At 40.5% G+C, this 21154-nt stretch overlaps 1 protein-coding gene across 6 annotated transcripts in view; it reads left to right on the forward strand.

The window, feature by feature from the left end:
- pbx3b (pre-B-cell leukemia homeobox 3b) overlaps positions 1–18953 on the forward strand; it is a 52648-nt gene extending 33695 nt beyond the window's left edge. The window contains exons 3-10 of one of the 6 annotated variants that reach the window (XM_028413947.1): positions 6968–7209; positions 8153–8343; positions 9299–9434; positions 10236–10265; positions 13848–14013; positions 14600–14677; positions 16041–16130; positions 17624–18953. In XM_028413947.1, the coding sequence (XP_028269748.1) occupies positions 6968–7209; positions 8153–8343; positions 9299–9434; positions 10236–10265; positions 13848–14013; positions 14600–14677; positions 16041–16087 (890 nt within the window). In that variant the 3' untranslated portion in view covers positions 16088–16130; positions 17624–18953. Of the gene's footprint in view, positions 1–6967; positions 7210–8152; positions 8344–9298; positions 9435–10235; positions 10266–13847; positions 14014–14599; positions 14678–15094; positions 15314–16040; positions 16131–17623 lie in introns of those variants that run through there. The other 5 variants (XM_028413951.1, XM_028413949.1, XM_028413948.1 and 2 more) reach the window with 5 other exon arrangements.
- Positions 18954–21154: the final 2201 nt, after the last annotated feature.

The following is a 21154-nucleotide window of genomic DNA, read 5'->3' on the forward strand; positions in this document are numbered from 1 at the left end:
TGGATGTGGAGGGGGACTTGGTACACATCACAGGGGTGACGTGAGGGAGATTGCACGGTTCATCTTGGATAACTGGGTAAACAAGTCATAGGCAGTGGCCACACCCCCAGTCTAACTTATTTAATGGTGTTTAAAGTAAATGCTGAGAATAATTAGTTACAAATAACTTTTGTAGGTGTACGGTACAGTAAAACTAATACACTATTCAATTGAAATTAGGAAATGAGGAATTTTACTAACTCACTAATTTTCAGTTATGTTTCTCCTTCCTCCTGGTAATGTGAAACTCTATTCTCGGCAAGTTCTTTGAGAACCACTTGCAATGAATCCGAAGTGATGTGTTGAGTATAAGGAGAGCTGAAAAAGAGTGGATGGCAGGCCGGCTGCCTGTTAAATCTCTGCGTGTCTCAACATCCTCTTTGGCCTGCTTCTGTCACAAGCTGTTGTTTGGCCTGGACCTGATCCGCCCAGCTACTCCTTGCACTGCAGTCTGCAGACCTAGCAGTAACCTGGAACATGGCTCAGACTCAGGATGCTTCCAGAAAACAGCACTTTTGTTCCGGTTCTATCTAAGATACTGAAAGTGGGTGTGTATCTGTGAGTTTTATCAGTTCTTACTGAGAGATGCTCTGAAAATCAGCACGTCAACTGCAGCCTTATTCCAATGTCATAACCTCAGTTGCCTCATAGCAGTCCTAACATGCTAGCACAGCTAGCAAAGGATTCTGGCTTTACAATTTAGAGCTGAATTCTCTTCTATAAAAGACACTGAAGGAAAGAACAGCTCCTTCTGCTTCAGGCAATGCAGCCTTTTCGTGGATACACTGCAAAATCTAAATGATGGACTGTCAACTCTCTTGCAGAAATGGCACTGCAAAGAATAATTTCTCTGGCAGTGGATCATGGTTGGCTGTATGCTACCAATGCCGTTTCTTTGTTTATGCGAGCATGTAGCCTTCACACGCACACATGCAGACATGAACGTATGTGCAGATACACACACTCAGCAACACAAAAAACACAAAAAAAAAAAAACAGAACACACACACAAAATGCTTGAAGCCTAAATCCTTTCTTTGGAAGCATGCAGTGAAATATACAGGATTAATAACCTGAATAGCATTATTTTTTTCACCTCTAGCCTTTAAAATAATGCATGCTTGGCTTGGTGTGTGTGGATGAAGTTCTGCCTGCATAGTTGCCTGGTTATCGGTGTGTACAAGACCTGCTGTGTGACCTGGTTTCATGCAATCTCCATCTTCTAATTAGGAGGCTGCAGAAAGGCTGGAACGAGAGGAGGAGTGATTAGTTGCCTTTGGGTATTTCATAAGTGGCTTTCAGTGCTACATTTGCATTATTTGCTTGAGGTCTGAATAACAAATCAGTCTACCTTTGCAGCAAATTGAGGCTAGCAGCTAAAGACCATCAATACATGAAATATAAAATGAAACTGAAGAAAAGAAATAAGCAAAACATGCTAACAATATCATGAGTAAAATGAAGTATTGAAACATAAGATGTAATAATGGTCTCACACTGATTTAACTTCCTTCTAACAGGGCAGAGATTTAAATTCTTTGACTAATATATTGAGTATATTTCATCTTAGATCGAAGGTGTCAGTCTGAATAACACGCCTGTCTCTGCATTTACTCATTCTGTGACTAGCAGACCATGTGAACCATGTGAGCCCCATGCTGTATGTGTCCTGTAGGGTCAGTCAGTGTGCTGATCTGTAGCGGAGGTCCCATCCACTCATTTGGCCAGTCTCCCCAACCGCTGCGTGCGGCCACCACCACCAGGCCTGGTCAGCCATCACTATACCACTTGGCTGTTTGCCCACACTGAGTCTTAGAGGGCAGGAAACAAAGTGTGCACTCACACGTCCACGTATAAACACACAGATACACACATCACACACACATGCACTCACGATCACAGCGAGTGACAGTGGCTGTTGTTTACCCAGCCCTCCCACCCTCTCTCAGTCTCCTTTCATCCTCTCCCTCTAGTCTGTCATGTTGTGTGTCACTTCCCACAAATGTCAGTGCCACTGTGGGACGGTGATTAATTTTGGTGTGCCTAGCAAAATGTCCTCAAGATGTTTGTTTGAGTTGTCATTTCCCAGCCCTTGCCCACCCCTGCTCCCCACATGTCTTGGAGTTTTAGGTCTAGGGTCTCCAGCCCTGCCCTCCATCCTGAAACCCAAACTTATGAATTCCCCCTATTCCACTGTCTCAGCCTCCATTAAGGGGTTTGAGGGGGTACCTGAACTGACAAAGTTCTTCTTCTCTGACCAGAGCCACTTTTCCCTCCTCACCATCGCATCCTCCATGTGCTGTCTGTTTAGTGTGTGCCGGTGGTGTATGATGGGAAGAAGTCTTGACCCAGCACTGGGGGCTGTAACACTTCACTGTCAGCATGGCTTATTAGCTTATCACTCACTACACTGAAAGGAAATACATCATCATTCAGACAGGGATTCCCAAGTTTAAGACCCATTCCTGGCCTTTTAATCTGCATTTAATCATTGGACACTTTGTCCACTCTGGTATTTTGGCTTCACCTCTAAAACCAAGCCTTAATAGTTTACAAGCTTTCTTCCTTTTGTGTGAACAGCTACATGATGTGTAGGAAAGTTACTGTTTGAGCAGTTCAGCATTGCCCACACATGCATAGACAATGATACTTTCCGTGCAGAGCGAGCAATCTTCCCAAAGTACAATCCTTTGCAACTCACTCCACAAAGGAAGTGAGACACTAAGTGGCAAATGTGCCTTGGCTTCCCCACAGTGTGGTATCAGGTATGGTAATTACTCTGCCATTAACATTGGGAATAGTTAATGTGTATTAATGTGTTAATGGCATGTTAATTACTGTACATGCAAGAGAGAGCCCGCAGGCATTCTCTCAGATTCTTTGTGCCATGTGGATGTAGGCCAGCCTAAAAAAAAGCCTTTAAGAACATCAATGAAAGAGGATCCTTATGTTTCATTTGTCAGAACAAAAGATTTTCAATGGTAATTTGATCCAGCTCACTGCTTCTGGAGCTGAAGGTTACTGATCCAGGCGCCACGACAAAGGAGATGATATGAAGTCAAAGGAGACGTGGAACGCGGCTGTAGTGACACAGGCCTCTTTGTGAAATGGATACTCTAAGCCCTCTGTAGTCTCTAGTGTGTTCCTTTGGCAGTGGGTTTTAATAACACGGTGGATTAGAAGCCCTGGATTCAGAGTGCCAAGCTCGAGTTAAAGCTCACCTTGGATGAGCCTCAGTAACAGGCTAGATGCCATGGTCCTCCTCCTTCCAGATGCCTTTCTCCTCACACTGTCTACTCCACAGCTTTAAGGGAGATGACCTTTGCAAATATTGACAGAAAATAAATTCTCTTTCGATTAGTTAGCTTTGGGAGACCTTTGTGGATCAATGCAATTAGATGAACAGAGTGTCGATATATGGCCAGAGCTGTTCCCTTGGAGGCACTGGGTAGGAGAGGAGCTGCAGGAGGTCAGGGTTACTTGTAATGAACAAGATGTTTTGGAAACAGTGGAAAAGAGTCATAGCGCCAAACACAGGAAAGATTACATTACTTCTACAATGAACCTTTTACTATCTCAAAAATGCATCATTGCAAGAAAAATGACACAAAAAATGTGAAATGTCCAGCTTTATTAGTGCTTCTCTTCCAGTGTATCGTCTGGCATCTGACAGTGCAGTCAGTGCAGCAGAATGAGGTGGAAAAACCCTGTGCCACCCCTTCCCTCTTCAGCGGGCCACATTAACCCAGCATGGCTCTGCCTTTATGGCTCTCCTGCTCACACTTCAGTGATGAGAGTAAACAAGCAGTGGGCCAAAGGTCAGCTAAGCCCACAGAATAAAAGAGGGCACAAGGGGAAAGAAGGTGGGAGGAAAGGAGAGCGGCCAGAGGCGGTGCTCTGATCACTGTCAGGGCTTCAAGCAGGGAGTGATGTATGAGACAACAGCCCCAACCCAGAAATGATTATAAACAGAGAAAAGAGATGCATTGTCTTTATTTGTCACATTTGTTACCTCCTTGGACCAGATAACGATGGTGAAATCTGTAAAGTGAAAAGAAGAACATCCCTGACTGATAGGGGTGGAATATTCAGTGTCTTATTTTGTCTCAACCACAGAAGAGAAATGAGAAACAATCATATATGCAAGTGAAACAACCTATAAAATACCTATACAGGTGAAAGGCAAATAAGACTAATGAAGTACATGTAATATTATTAAATATACATTATTAAAATTTCTTTATTAAATGTGTTCTGGTAATTGAGTGAACCAGCATCATCATCAAACCTCAGTGAAATAGCCACAACACATCTACACATATTTTTTATTCTTAAGTTCCTGTTGTTCGCTGGCTTTACCATGGTAACATAAATCCTTCACTTTCCCTTTGCACTTAGATTAATCCCACTTTGACTGTGGAGGTGGATTAAAGCTAAAGTCGGGTGCCCAAACTTGTTTTAATACCCATATCATCAGACAAAAACAGGATAAAGATTTGAGCAGTAAAAAAGAGAATCTCTGCAGTGTTAGAATGTGACTGTGGAATTGCAAGGTACAGTCACAGATTTGTCAACCACAGAGCAAATTAAAGATATTATCTCACCCAAGCTTATATTGTGGAAGTTGTGTGATGAAGCTGAGCTTAGGTGGTGAATCTTTAGCTCTGCCAACAAAGGTGCACAGAAAGAGACAGCAGGACAGATATGGATTTTCTTTTTAATTTTTAGTATTTATTTGCTTGAGATGGACGCACCTAGCACCATCTTTCCCCACATGTGTTATGAACGACCAGCCAGAGCTGCCGTGGCACACATACACCCTGGTAGACTCCTGCAGGTCTGTCTGCTTCTCAGAGCAGCACAGTAATCATTTTTATCCTGCTGATTTCCCAAATAAAAATAGACACGTATGATAAAAATGTCACGGCCATTCCACATGTCAGTGGACTAACAGGATTACATGTCACTTTCTAAAGTCTTGCTCTGTTTTCCTTCTCTGTGAAAGGCTACAGTATTACACATAGGAACTTTGTGGTAATATATGGTAAGAGACAAGTAGCTCTTTATGGCCCGTGATTATTTAGTTTGAATGAAACCAGTGATTTATGCCCATTTAGCTGAAAAGCCCTGTAAATTCCCTCAGCTGCATTTCCCCTGTATATAGAGTGACTGGAGTGAAAGTGACAACTGGGTTTGGTGTGGAAATGTACGCTGCGTCCCAGAGTTATATTTAATATACCTGACATGAAAAACGTGCCTACCTACTTACCACCACCCGCAGCACAAAGGAAAGCGCAGCCTGCTGAACTTGTGTTGAATCAGACAGAGGGAGTAAATACTGAATTAGGAAAATATGAACCACTGTGGCAGACAAACCAACAGCTATTAGAGCATGTTGAGATATGTAGCCAGGCATCTGGTCAGTCAATATTTGAGTCATGTGCCGTTTTGTTTCATGCTGCACAAGCTGGAATAGAAACAGTGGAATCTCTCCAGAACGATAGTGTTGGGTGGAGCTGTGCAAATGCAGTGTGATGTGGATGAGGGTTAGTGGAGCAGCGGCATATTGTCCACATGGATGGTTTGGCTCTGCAAGCCTGATGGAGCCTTGTCCAGCATCTCAATGTCTCCAACACAAATAGCCACATTCATCCACTCCTCTCACACCATTACACCTAAAAGACTCAAAGCCAGTCGATCCATAAATAGGGGCAAATTTGTTTTTCAGTGGCACTGCAGTCGAACAAAAACACCAAGAGAAATAAAAAAAAACAGAGAAGTGGCAACAATATGTTTCCTTTTTTTCTCGTTTTGTCCTGAGAATTGTGTTCATAAGCAAGATATAAAGATGTAAAGGGTGTTTTCTCTGCTATTTACTACTGTGGATAGTGTGCAGGGTCAGTCGGTCAGAGCATGGTAAAAGGGCTTCTCTGATTGCATGCCTACTGGCTGACACAATAGAGCCACTAATCTTCTTATTTAGAATCCAGAGGCTGGCCATATCTTAATGAAGCTGTAATGAGCTGTTGAAAATCCCTGAATTGCGGGAGGGATTATTGAATTGAAACAACTCTGGTAATCATAACGTGCGAGTAGCCACTCAGTATTTACTGCCCATTGAGCCCCATTTTTATCCACTTACTACTCTGGATTGCTTGAGCTTGTTTTTGCTGTAATTTTGACCTGCAGTGTTTTTCCTCTTTTTTATTGTTGTTGTTTATTCTGTGAAAAGCCTGGCATTGTTGTTACACTGCCAGTGTATCCAGGTGTGCATGCAAGCTATCTGCTGTGTGATTGCGGCATGCTGACAGGCTGGCGAGACAGAAAACCAGAGGAAATAAACAGCAGGACCTCAGAACAAACACAGAATTCATGAATTTGCATTTAGCATTGCATTGACTCATTTTGCTATATTTACAGTAGATTTTTATTCCACCAGCACAGTCCAAATCAGGACTGTAAAATAATACAAGACTCCAACCACATGAGCAAATAGAAATGAAGAAAACAGCCGTTACTTTCCGAGCATTCACTGTGTCAAAGACAGAGACACTTACTAGAGGTATAGTTTTCTGTTTAGCATCCTTTCAGAGTAGAAGTGCCACTTCACCATTGAGCATTTGTCAGTTTATGGATGTTGCTGTCATGTCAGCCTTCCCGTACAAACAGTGTGCGGCGCGGTGTGTAAATAAAAGAGAACAGGCACAGACATGGGCGACAGGAGCACAGCATATACACATTCATGTCTGCAAGGGAAATATCACAGCATAGCAGATAGTGCTGGGTAGCAGACTATATAAACAATAATGCTTTTAATTGCACTTAACACTTCAGTCTTGACCTATTTGATCTTATTGTTTCCTTCTATCATGAGATATCCCTGGATGGCATTAGCTGCAACTCTGTCCCTGTTTCTGTGTTGCTGCAGGTCTCAGCATCCGTGGTGCCCAAGAGGAGGACCCCCCAGACCCCCAGCTTATGCGTTTAGACAACATGCTTCTGGCAGAGGGAGTGGCAGGACCAGAGAAAGGCGGTGGATCCGCCGCTGCTGCAGCTGCTGCTGCGGCCTCAGGCGCAGCAGCCGACAACTCCATTGAACATTCCGACTACAGAGCCAAACTCACCCAGATCAGACAGATCTACCACACAGAGCTGGAGAAATATGAACAGGTAAGAAGGGGTCCTTTTATTGCTAAGGTTAAGATTTTACCATGAATGAGTTTTTCACCTCTACATTAAGGCAGAGAAGTAAGAATGATGTTCACTTTTCACCACTTAGAGTTTTAAATAACCATCTAACTACCGGTTTTCCAAATTTTACTGTAATGTAAGTATTGAATTGAACTTTGCTTCACGACACCTAGAACAGCTCATTCTCTGCATGATCAAGAAAAATTGTGGATATGGGGGAAAAAGTGTTATCAGCTTGAAGAAAATTTGCAGTATTATTCAATGTGTTATAGTTGATTATAGAGATCCAAACGAGTGCCTGTGTCATCTGTGTTAAATGAAAAGTATGATCAGCTCCTTTACCTAGCACTTTGAGCCTACCATTAAGCACAGAGGCATTATGGGTGAAAATAGAAGGTGTAACAGTGATGCCTCAGCAACTTAGTGAGGTAAATTAGACTAATTTACTCTGTGCTCTGTGAGAGGTGGGTATGTGGGGGCACACAACACTTCGCCTGGAGTAAATGCATCTTTCTTAAGGGTGTTTCCAGGTTTTAATTATCTAAATGTAAATACTTAACGAATTTTACTCAGAGTAATGAGCTAAAGTGTGCACTACATAAATGAGTTATTCTAATTAATCATGTATGAACTACTGGTTTAACGAAAAGCTGTTTAAATTCGCTCAGCATTAAGGCCCAGCCAAATTGCAAATCTGCATTTATTCTATGATGACCTATTATAAAAATCAAAATAATACTCTAGCAGAGCACTCTGTTGAAGCTTTTAACATAAAGAGTGTGTATGTAATTATTTCATTTCTATATCAGAAATGTAGACCAATGTAGAATATCAGTCAAGAAGCTTTTAGAAGTTTCAAAAAGCTCATTGATGTAATCTGAAAGATTTGCACAACTCACTCTGTCACTGTGTCTCTTGGCAGGCATGTAACGAATTCACTACCCATGTGATGAACCTGCTGCGGGAACAGTCTCGCACACGGCCTATCTCTCCAAAAGAGATTGAGCGCATGGTGGGAATCATTCACCGTAAGTTCAGCTCCATCCAGATGCAACTGAAGCAGAGCACCTGTGAGGCTGTCATGATCCTGCGCTCCAGATTCCTTGATGCCAGGTCAGTGCATCATGTGTGTTTAGTGTATATGTGCACATGTGTATATGTATTTTAGGTATTTAGTTTCTGGATGACCCATATAAGCAAAGCCTGTGAGTGAGGTCATTCTAAAGTTTCTCTCAGTTTTCTGGCACAGCACACAGTATGAGCACTGCCAAGATGCATGATTTTAATTATGCTCATGTCCCATGCATTATCCATTTTCAAGACAATCATGCCCTCACACCTGAGAGCAGTTAAGACCAAATGAAATGGGGACCGAGTCATGCGTAATGGATGGAGGCGAGGTCATCAGCAGGTGTTGTGGATTACTCTAATCACTAACAGTGTGGTGCATTGTAGAGCCGGGTGGAGAGCGGCTCAAGTTAGGGCCAAACAAGCCAAGTGGAAGCACATTTGCTGCCCACTGCCTGTGTGAAGCACAGTAAACAAGGCAAAATAAGCAAATGCTCAACAACATGATAAGTAGTGCCCTTGGGAGGGAACAGGACCCAGATCTAGTTAGAGTTTGCTTGTTTCTACTGGAGATCCCTGGGGCTGTGGCACTTCAGGAACAATGCTCAACTGTGCATGCCATGATTTCTATAATGTACCGAGATGCACTCCGACTGGGCTTTGCGCTCCATCACGAAGCCCACCCATCCGCTGCACTAAACTCTACACATTACACGCTTGGACTGGAGATTGGAGACCAACAGACCAAATTAAACATTGTATGTGTTATGTGAGAGTGGGTGTGCTTGTCAGTTTATCAGTCTTTTCTTTTGTGTTTTGACGAGACTCTTGGAACAGGACACGATATCCTGCCCCTGAGGGCCCTTAGAGCCCATTCCTCATTATTTTCACCATTTATGTGTGAGATTGATTGTGTAATTTGTGCAATCCAAATGGATGGGTTAATGCTGGTCTCACTAATAGGTTTCCTCTGCCTTTCTCTTGTTTGCTTCCCACTCAGGCGGAAAAGAAGAAACTTCAGCAAGCAGGCGACAGAAATTTTAAACGAATATTTCTACTCGCACCTCAGCAACCCGTATCCAAGTGAAGAAGCTAAAGAGGAGCTGGCCAAGAAGTGCAGCATCACCGTTTCCCAGGTGGGTAGTGCTCATCTAACAGTAGCTGGTGGGTAATCAAGGTGGGGAAGGCTAAAGCCTAGAGGGATAGTTACCATAGGTCACACCACCAAGACACAATGTCCTTTGCTAACCTTGACATTGTGACTGCCTAATGATGCTTCAGTCAAGGCTGGTCCCAGTCAGTCAGAGCAGGGCCAAAGGGAAGGGAGGCCTATATCATCTTAGCCTCAATCAAAGCACTATGCTGTCCTTCCTTAGCCACCCCAACACTGGGTCCCCTGCCATTTTTCCCTCTCATTCCCATCCACCATGTGTGCTCTCTCTGTTGCCTGGTCAGTCGCTCAGGTCATAAGCTGGGAAGAAAAAAATGGCATCATCCATTATGTTAAGAAAAGATGGCTGGTGCTTCAAAACACCAGATGATACAGGGTATTTATTTCTATGTTTGCTCTTCAAGTGACCTTGCAGGAGTCTGCTAATTCACAGCTATATTTTACACCTAAAGATGCAACTTTCCCACTTTTTACATAGCAGCGCCTCCTCATTGGGTAAACCTGAAGGCAATATCTCTCACACCTAACCCCCACATCCAAAGTATTATTATCCTGTGCTTTTTCTGCTAAGACTGTGACTACTACCTAGATTTTTTCATACCCTATTGTTCTATGGTTGTCCTCATGAGACACAATATCAGAGAAACATGAATCTATACAATAATCTGCAGTGTTTTGTCTGTGTGGGGAGGGGGTGATGAGGGGTATATTGAGTGTAGTCGTGAAGAGTCAGATACTGTAAAAGCCCATTCTTTTTTGCCTTCAGGGGGTGGGATGCACCATCACAGTATCACAGGTATGTCATAACTTCTCCTGATCCACTGTTTTCATTTTTTGTACCTCTGTTTATGTATGTAATAGCCTCACAGTTTTCCACTTCACAGAACCTCCCTCCCTCACACTACAGGATCAGTGCTAATGTTATATGAATTTACATCTTTAAAAAGTGGATAAGCATTTACATCCCACCTTATGTCACACAAGACCACAGCCTATTTTTGATTGATTTGATAGATTTACAAAACACACCATGTTGTCACCATATTATTTGTGTACAAATGTGTCACATATATTAATTTCTTACAATTTCTTTGCTGTTTACCACATTACCTCTTTGTTTTCCTTTGGAGCATTAACTAATTGTGTGGTCTTTTGAATCTTCAAACTGTGCTGGCCATGAGTTTATTTATCTCCCGCCCTCCCAAACGTTGTGATTACCACCTGCCTCACAGCAGTAAAAGAAATAGCCACAAGCATTCATAAATGAAAATCCACTCTGTTTTCTGTTTTTGAGTACCTCCCAAAACAGGCCACTGTACCACTTCCCAAGAGAACAAATCAGTATATGCAGAACTTAGAGTGCTTTTAAAAATTCACTTGAACTCATCTCAGGCCCCATTAGTGGTGCACTTCTCGATAAGCGGAGGCCATGGCAGACATTCTTATTGACTTATTCTTAGTGCTTTGCCTCATTTTAAGTGAATAACAAAGTCAGAGGCTTGACATAATGTCGGGTACAGTGTAAGTATGTTATCCCTCACTGTGGCCCAACCTTTCAGAGTCACAAATGGCTCACTGTGGTCGCACTGAGGGCTAGGCTAAGTAATTTTTCAAACACCACCAAAGCCTTTTTGTGGTTCTTTGTTGATTGCACAAGTAGTTCATTAAGTAAACACCATCCGTTGTGAATGGTATGCCAATACCACTCTGCAGCTTTGCTCGATGCATCATCGCTGATGAAATACTCTGCATCGTTTGAGAAGGGATCATTTAAAATGTGCGTGATGCACAGTCAACTTGCTTGAGTGTAAACTCAGACTTCTGCAGACGTTTTTACTGTTAAATTTTAAATGCTGCAGTGATGGTAACACATCATCATCAGACTGTTCCTGTTTGATTTCATCATTGAATCATGTATGGTTATATATCTCAGATGCAGTAATGTATTATGATTGTTACCTAAGTGGCTGTCTAAATGCAAGGCCCTGTCTTGTTTTCTTTGTCACTTTGCATGTGCATTGCAATGAAGGCATGGGATTAGCTGGTTGTGGTTTGTGTCAGGGTCTCAGAATGGGCACTGCGATATAATCTGTGTGACCGGGACACATTTAAACCTGATTCAAGCACAGAGATGAATTTACATTTTCAAAATGCATAGGTATTGTCTTCTCAGTGACACATTTTAATATTTAGACGATCCATTATTAATGTAGCACAATGAAAGCTTTGTGTTTGTATTTAAAGTTCACAGTAGTGATCATGCATAGCTATACATTGACCAGAGAGTACTATTGACCTAAAACAGGGTAGTTTGAATTATTAACTACTGCTCCATGGCCTCTCAAGTGGGCAGCCATGAAGGCAGTAGTATCATGTCCTTGCAAGGAGTCTGCAGGGTCATACAATCGCTGACTTTGAGGCAGCTGATGTCAGGTAATTTACTCTCGCAACCTGGTTTTCACTAAACATGGGAGTCAATTGAATGCATGGCCTACCACGAGATAAAGGAGAATTAGTTCTGTAGATTGCATGGCGCTTCCACACCTTACGGTGCGGTGCATTTGTTCAATATTTAGCTGAACCTGCGAAGCACTAAAGCCAGAGTTTAGTGGTCAGGAGAGAAATCTGTATGTAAAACTGAGGTTTAATCCCAGAACTGCTAAGCGTGGTCAGGCATAGTTGTAATAGTTGTACATTCACTCATAATACATTTAATCATGAAGGACAAGAACAGAACAGAAAGATAGGTGATGAGTGCATTGCTAATATAATATGAAATTATTAGTCACATGTACTACAGAATTGGCTTTCATTGTGGCTGTGTTGGCAAAAGTAATATTAATATAATTATGTGTTCTGTTGTACACAGCACAGCTGGCATGTTGGCAAATGTAGATCTGTTTAGTAAACTTTATGTATGAACATTCTGTGAAAATCAACAGACTGATGTCTTTAGAAAACATATTCTATGATTTCCATTGGTTTGTGGGCACATTGTGAGCTGTCGAAAAAGAGCGAGAATATTGCCTCGTCTTTGGCTCTACAATCGACTATAAGCAGGTTAAGTAAAAAGGATGATGGCCAGGGCTTTCATTGCTTCCAATTAAACCTTGCTTGTTAGTTTAACCTCTAGGTAAACCCATCAAACAATTGATGTCAAGGAAACCCTGCCAACAGTGGGCCTCGCCTGAATGGTCATTAATTTTAATTGCCTAGATATTAAAGATTTAGAGCACAGAGACGTGCAGGATAGAAATGATCTGATGTCCTGCAAATCCAGTCAGTTTTTACGCCACAGCATTGGCGGGCTGCTGGGGATATTAAAATTTAAGCACATAGGTGGAAATTAAATAAAGCGTCATTAGGGGCAGCTGCTCTTTGGCTGGTCCAGCCGTGGGCTGCAGGGCCTGAGAGGGGGGCTGCAGCACAGAGACAAGACACTCTAATTTATAGGACCATTAAAAACAAGCATCATCTCATTATTATTCTGCTGTTATTGCAGAGCCAGCATTCACACATTAGGCTCACCCCCTCAGACAACTTTTCAGTTTCTGATGTCATCATTTCAGTTCCACAAGATTATCCGACTGCTCTAAATCTGTATATACTCGGATTCTAAATTGATCTTTTTTATGTCCTTACAGTAAAATAAGATGTTTGTAATGCATTAGTTAATACTGGCTGCCTCAGTAATCTGTTTACTCTTTCATGAGTGTCTGCAGGCCTTTGCCCTCTAACTCTTGTTGTTGATATTTATTGTTTTCCAAACACCAAACATGCATGCACACACACATTTTACAGATGTTGTACTGCTGGATTAATGTCAAAATTAAAGTGTGATTAATCATGGTCAACTGTTTATTTTATGATAATGTGTTACTGTTCTTGTTGTTTATACTCTGCCTCATGATATTTAATTATATGAGTAATTGTACATGTGTATTTACAAGAGGTGTCAGTCACCTTGACTGGCTGGTCTAGAATCAGTGAGCATTATTTACAGAATAAAATAAGAACCTTCAGATATTTCTCTAAGGAACATTTCTGAATTTATATGCTTAACTAGCACTGCTGATGTGAGGAATATATGATATAAACGCTTTAGTGTCTGTACAATAGGAGCCCCATTATGTTTTAGTTTTGTCAGGAGACAGATCCGAGAGCATGTCATGCTCCCATCCATGAGAAGACACAAGTGGCTTCTGATTATGGCTTAATTAGCTTGTGTACCCAGTGGACATTACTGCAGGGGCTGGGAATTGGGTACTTGATGGACCCAAACCTGACATCTTGAAACAATCACACTGCTCAGTGCACGGTGCTGTGGCTGCTTGACGTCTGACTCCTCTGCTCCTCCTCCTTGTGCTTTCTCACACAGGTATCCAACTGGTTTGGCAACAAAAGGATCCGGTACAAGAAAAATATCGGCAAGTTTCAGGAAGAAGCCAACCTGTATGCTGCCAAGACTGCTGTAAATGCAGCACAAGCTGCAGCCGCTGCAGTGCAGAACAGCCAGGCCAACTCCCCTACCACACCTAACTCCGGTAGGCACTCCTGCATATAGGCAAAAAAAAAAAAAAAGAAAGATCTGCCCTCTACCTCAGCCCTTAACCTGCTGCCTGCCTGCCTGACTCTCTCATGCACCATTCACACAGGCAAGAGTGACAGGCTCTGCTCCCAGCTTGGGGATCACAGTGTCTCCTGTCTATAAGACAGTTGATGCCAAGCAAACTCGTGCATAAAGAGAGCGTTCCTGACTTGTGAACCGGGAACACATGTATTTTTGGCAAAATAAAAAGAGAGAGAGAATTCAGAATGATGCCATGGGATTTGTTTTCCTTGACTTTCTGTCAGCATCCTGTCATTTGTAATGTAATGGTATGTAATCCCACTGAATGGTAAGCTTTTTAAAGTGAAACATAATTGCTGGGAGCTTTTAACTTCCAATAATAGTGTTATATCAAAATGGCATCATATGTAGTTCCTACTGATAAGATACAAACACAAACAGAGATCCTGAAAAGGCATGTTTAAGCTAGTTAAATGAGTAATGCAATGCTGAGTTTGGACTAGGTTACCTTCGCCGGGATGTGGTAAGCTTATGAAGTGGTCCCTTTTTCTTGCACCCAGGATTCCAGATGAAAGATGAAGAGTTTCAGCTGGATTCTGCAGAGAGCAAAAACACTCTTTTAAGCAACATGTTTACTGGTACTGGTCTTTTCATAAGCTTCTTATTGTCCTTGTCATTTACCATGTGATATCTCCCTGCCAACTTTAGATTGGAAGTAGGTGATGTGGAACAATTGGGAGCTCTAAGCAACCAACCACATATAGAGCTGGTCCCCCTTGTGTCATGTGCTTTTCATTTCATTTGTGTTCACTGCATTGTTTTTTTTAAAGCCCTTTGGTGCTTCTACATATTGTCTTCTTGTGTTTGGTTCTCTCCTCTTCCTTCCTCCACCCTTGTAGTTGCTTGCTTTATGGGAGTCTTTCTTCTCTGTATTTGTCTGCTTGAGTTGGGTCTGTTTTTGCAGACATGTGCGTGGTGCGTGTTTGTGCGTGTGTGTCTGTGCTTTCCTTTTATAGCCCTCTCATGTATTCAGCTATTACATCTTCCCTTTCCAGGTTCTTCAGGTTCTTATAACCTCCCAAACTCTGGGGACATGTTCTTGAGCATGCAGAGTCTGAATGGGGATTCTTACCAAGGGGCACAAGTCGGAGCCAATGTACAGTCACAGGTAGGGTCAACCATCAGGGACAGTTCCTGGCAATCAGTGCAGTGCTGTCCTTGTCTTGCCTGTGTACTGAGCCATCCACAGTGCAGTCTGAAGCACATTTAACCAAATAAAGCAAATAAGAAAAACACGCTGCCACGCAAGGGCAGTTTAAATTACCAAGTGAGGCCTGTGATAACATCTGATTGGCTGAAGTGTTTATTGACTATTTCGCTTTGGATGGAATATTTTGGCAGCCAAAATATGATCCCACCCCACTGCTATCATGCCACAAAAAATCCTGGTTATTATACCAAACATTTTGTGAATGCATTTGGCTTTGACTTGAGCTCTTGGGTTGGTATTGGGTTTTTGGTACTACGTTTTCTCCCTTTTTTTCTATATTCTATATTGTTGTCTCATCTTGTTATTGTTTGTTGTTGATGTCCTCCATTTTGTCAGTTTAACGCACCTGTGCAACCGATACACCCTCCACCATGCACTTGTAAAAATAAATTCTATGCTTATTCATAATTAAGGTAAAAATAAATAAAATAAAAGCTCATTTAAACAGCCATAGTGGATGTGTTATATTATTTTCACTTTTGCTTTTATTGTTTTCTTTATTCATAACCACTGTAGAAATATGAATAGATTTGAGCATGTTTATAACATCAGTATGCTTTATTTTTTTTTATTAGAAAATCTGTTTTATCTGGTCCGTACATTTGCTGTTTCAGGATTTTTTTATTAATTCAAACCAGTATCCCTTGCTTCACTAAGCATGTTTACAGATAGTATTGGACTTCTGCGAGACAGCCAGTTGACCAGGTTGTCCACCTTGTCTGTCCCTTCAGGTGGATACCATGCGCCATGTTATCAGTCAGACGGCAGGATACAATGATGCTATGGGGGGGAACAGGATGTACAGTCCACATGGTTTGAATGTAAGTACAAATTTTATTGGTTCTCTGTGTGGATCAGTAAAAAGAAAGGCATCAAAATATGCTAAAATGACAGTACTTCTTTTGCAATCTTGCATGTCCTTTAAAAAAAAATAAAAACATAATAAACCACAATACACAGCAGGTAAATTAGGTCCCCAATCTGTTACTCAAACTAGAGAAAGAGATGAAAAATGTCTTTCACAACACCGTATCTCTTTCATTTTTAGCTGTTTTGAAATTCTTTACAGATTTTCCAGACTTATCTCTGTGATAAAATATGAACACGTGATCGCCCAAAGCCTTTTCCAGACATGAATTCCATCTTCCCTGATGAGGTTTGATATGACGCCTTTTTGTAAGGCAGTGCATAAGCTGAAGCTATCAGAGTAAAGATTAATTTTGTTGATGAGAGAGGGTGAAGTGAGAGAGAGAGAGAGAGAGAGAGAGAGAGAGAGAGACTTAGTATCAGACAGCTCTCTCTCTCTCTTTGCACTATATCAGGACTGCAGTATTTGCTCTATTTTGTAGTCATGCCTGTTAAAGCACATGAATATTCAGTCCTCTATTATTTAAAGCCCAAGCATCAGAATAAGGTATTAAATTGACAGACATGTTATTTTATTTAATATAAAATGTTTAAAAAATATATTTCTATGAAAGGAAATTTCCAGGTTTCATGTAAACAAGCGGTGGCGGTGTGTTGCCAGCATTCAGTGGTGTTTGTGTCATTTTAGCTTTGCTGTTGCCTTATTGCTATAAGCTCTTTAGACATGTCAGCTCCGAGCAAGATCAAGTGTTTTCCACTTTCTCACAAGGTTTCTCACTTCCATGTGCAGTGTACTGTAGACCTGTGCCTACTGGCTCCCAAGAGCACAGTATGATTCCTACTAATACATTAAGTGACAGTGCTGGATAACATTAACACATGGAGATTAGCAAAATGATAAAAATGCTGCACAGCTAATTGTTGTAACAACCTAGAAATATTCACATAGACTAATCTTTTGCTTTGTTGGCTGTGACGTAGTGGGATCCAGTAAAGGCTAGGTCATGCCTGGAGCAAAGCAAAGTCAGGCTGGCTAAGACTGGCTCTCTTGGAAAGGCCCTGCCTTGTCACATTCACTCAGCTCTCCCCACCTCACCCGGCCCAAGCCCTCCCTCTTGTTGACTGACAGGAGAATATGTAGCGACAAGCTGTCGGCTGTTGCTGAAATCTGCTAAGACACTGATTTCAGGGACTGCTCCTATTGGTCAGGACACAAGACAAATTTGTCTCCAACAGTCTCTTTGCTGATGCTACTCAAATAGAAAGACTGGACTGATCACACAGCATCATTGTATCTGCAACATTTTATTGTCAGCCGACACATTAGTGCAACCCGAGTCTGTGCTTCTTTTTTGTTTCCCTTCCATTTTTGGAGTGTCTAGAGCATAGCAGGCTTATATTGCAGAGTATGTGATTGTAATCTCAACCTTTCCTATTTGTATCCCAGGCTAATGGGGGATGGCAAGATGCAACGACTCCATCTTCTGTAATATCTCCAACAGAAGGACCTGGAAGTGTGCACTCTGATACCTCGAATTGATCTGCTATAAATGCATCTTCGCCTCAAGATGGGCATTGACTTTTTAACTGGCTGACCAACTGCAGAGAATTAAAAAAAAAATTCTTGTACCTTCAAAATTTTCAATGACCATGCCAGAAACACATGCAGATGACATCCTCCATTATGAACACCAAGTGTTTCCCGATCACTCTGTGTTTTCATTCTGTCTTCATTAATCAAGTTAGTCACCATGCCATTATTTGTTTTTTTTTAAGGGGTAAACACACACACACACACACACACACACAAAGAAAAACAGACCTCACATATTACTTATTATTGAACTTTGTGGATAATTATCTTCTGCAGGACACGTATATTTTCCTTGACACTTTATGACATTTTAAATGCCCATTAGTTTGATTCTTGATTTAATTACTACTCTCCACTTTGATAATTGTGTTCTCTTTCAGCCCGTACAATACATAGATTAAAGCAGCTGTTTCTTGACTGTAATGTGCTCACAGTCTTGTCCGGCAAGTCAACAATACTGCTGTTGACAGCTCAATGGCAGCTTTGTAGTTACTTTCAAGATTTATTTTTGCCTTACAGCTGTATACATTAGTACACGGAAATGACTATTCAAATTCTGGAACATAAAGAAGTGTAATTAAATGCTTGACTACAACATGACACCAGTCCATATTTTATAATTCGATGTTTAGTATGTACATATGTAAACATTTTTTGTACTGCTTATGGAAATAACACACACAGACACACATACACACATAGTAGATCATTCCAACATGACACACGAGAGCCAGCCGCACTATACAGGAAGAGTTGTACATAATATAGCTTAAGACTAATTCTACACCCCACCAATCGATACACAGCTTTATTACCTCATTCATACAAACCAATAATTTCCAACATTTCTGTAGCTTAGAGTACTCACTTACTACCTCTAAACAGTATCACTACCATAGTTTCTTTGGCCCTGATTTAACATTTTATGTAGTTATTTTGACTACATATTGTAACACTGTAAGCCCTCCATTCTCTATGTAATCTAATGTATATTTTAATCTTTTAATAAAATGGTGTTGCTGTATTTGCAACGTAAAATTACAAAAAGACAAAAAAGTGATAACAATATTAATACCATGGAAAATGGAAGGGGAGGGGGTGAAAATGTTGTTGGTCTGTGGATTTTATGAGGGGTGCGATGAACCTTGTTGATAAATTAACACAAAACAGTAAAACTGTTGTAAATAATGAAGGAAAAAAAATTTTGAATGTTGCTCATCTTGTTACTAAATCATGCAAAAAAGAAAAAAAATCACTATAAAAACGGTAATGCATAGAGGTTTCAGTATTCAGAACTGTACATTTCCAGCTCTGTTCAACAGGGTTCCAGACTTCTTTTCTCTTTTTTCTATTGTATGTGATTCTGAAACTGAAAGTCATGACAAATGATTTGTGGCAGTGATTCTAATGTATTAAAGATGTTTAGTGTTACTTTCTAACCAGACTACACCCTGGACTGAAAAGTCTTCCTTGTGGTAGTTGTGTAATTTCAAACATGAATAAACCTTTTGCTTTCATGACAGCAATGTGTGTGTTTGTGTGTGTGTGTTTATGTTGAAGTTTTTAATGGTTTAATGGAAGGTTGTTGTACTTAACGATCAATATGATAAAAAAAATACCTATGTGAAAGAATGCATGAAAATAAATATCATCTTTCATGTCATTTCTTCATGCTGACTTTTTGTGCAGTGGGTAGAAGGTGAGAACTTAACCTGGTTTTTCAGGTTTGCAGTTACTGTGAACCTGACGTGGTTAGTCCAATTAACTGAAATGTCAGGCACTTCTAATTCAGGCTATTTTGTCTGTCTGTTGTGAAGAGGCTGGCTTAATGGATCATTGGTTACCAATCCCACATGGAAATTGGCAGCCATTTATTCTGATTTTCTGATTCCCCCCACCCCAAAACTGTGTCCAGTGTCTCTCACTCTTGGACCTTCTTGATGCAGTGCATGCAATGTCTATACATAGAGAATATCAGCACACACACTAAAGGACTTTAAGCTGTTGTGTGTGTATATGTGGTATATCTTTTTATGCCAACACATGTGGATAGACAGGGAACAGAAAAGAGATGTAACAGCAAAGCACGTGTTTAATTCAAGCGCAATGCACAGACGGTTTCCCCGGAGAGCATATTTATCCACTCAACCAGTGCAGAACTTCATTGAACACCTTTCTCTGGAAATCATATCTTTATCCTGACACTGCACACTCATGCTGCAATGTTACAATCATTGAGAACTGAGATATGATTTTATTAGCAAAAAATAACTTGCCCCTTAACCTGCAAAATGTTTAGATACAGATTTTCAAAAATATCCTGCTAACCTGTATAACTTTATTTACATTATGATTCTTATTATTATTAAGAAAGAAGTATGACAGTGAGTTATTTGCAATACATCACTGTTTGATTTTATATTTATTAGTTCTTTCTAAGTATGAAAAAAAGATTGTGCAAATGCATATATGCATGTATGACAGCATGTGAAGTTGAGTCAGCGCTGCTGTACTTCATGTTCTCTTTGTTCATTTTACTGATACATTTGCTTACTTTAGACCTCAGCTATGAGACTTTAAGTACTGCTCTCAGCAAAAGTGGTCTCAGAACCTTTTAAATAAAGAAGTTACATTTTCTGAGATTATGCCTATTAGAGGTTTTTCTAAGGTTCGTTAAAGATGACATTTTTTAAGTAAAATTCTCCATGAAAAGCATGCATCATTAAATATGGAAATCCAGATTATATTAGCTATATGCATCAAGCTAGTGCCAATTAAATTAGAGAAAGATATCATTTATATTATTAGGTAGAGTTCATATTAGATTAAATATAAAATGTAATTTTGCCACGGTTTGATTTATTGCTTATAGTGCATTGTTCACAGACCCATGTTATACTGTATTTCAGTAGGGTGATTGTTTATATTAAAATGTAAAACACTGTAATTGCATCACATAAGAGCTAAATTAAATTGGTAGGAGATTTAGACTGAATTCCATATGCTGGCATAGGTCTGGTGCTCCTTCTTAAATATGGCACAAATGCAGATGTTCCTACAAAAGCACTAAAATATCAACTTTTGTCTCCTTTGATTTAAAGGAATAATTAAAAACTGTGATAAAAAAAATATTCTGAATTGAGTCTAAGACAATGTGCAATGTGGAAGCTTTAAATAAAGATTATGCCATGCTTAAAAATTATTATTAATTTCATTATTTAGGCCTATATGTTACTTTCATTGTAAAAAGACATTAAAACATGCAATTAAAGCAGTTTATTTAGTCAAACGCAAATAATTAGTTTAAGCGTACCGTACATTAATGGTTTACTTTGAGCAGCGTATTTAGTACAGCAGGATGTAAAATCTGGTTAACTTGCTAAT

The sequence above is a fragment of the Parambassis ranga genome, chromosome 9, assembly GCF_900634625.1.
Source record: "Parambassis ranga chromosome 9, fParRan2.1, whole genome shotgun sequence".
NCBI classification, from domain to species: Eukaryota; Metazoa; Chordata; class Actinopteri; family Ambassidae; genus Parambassis; species Parambassis ranga.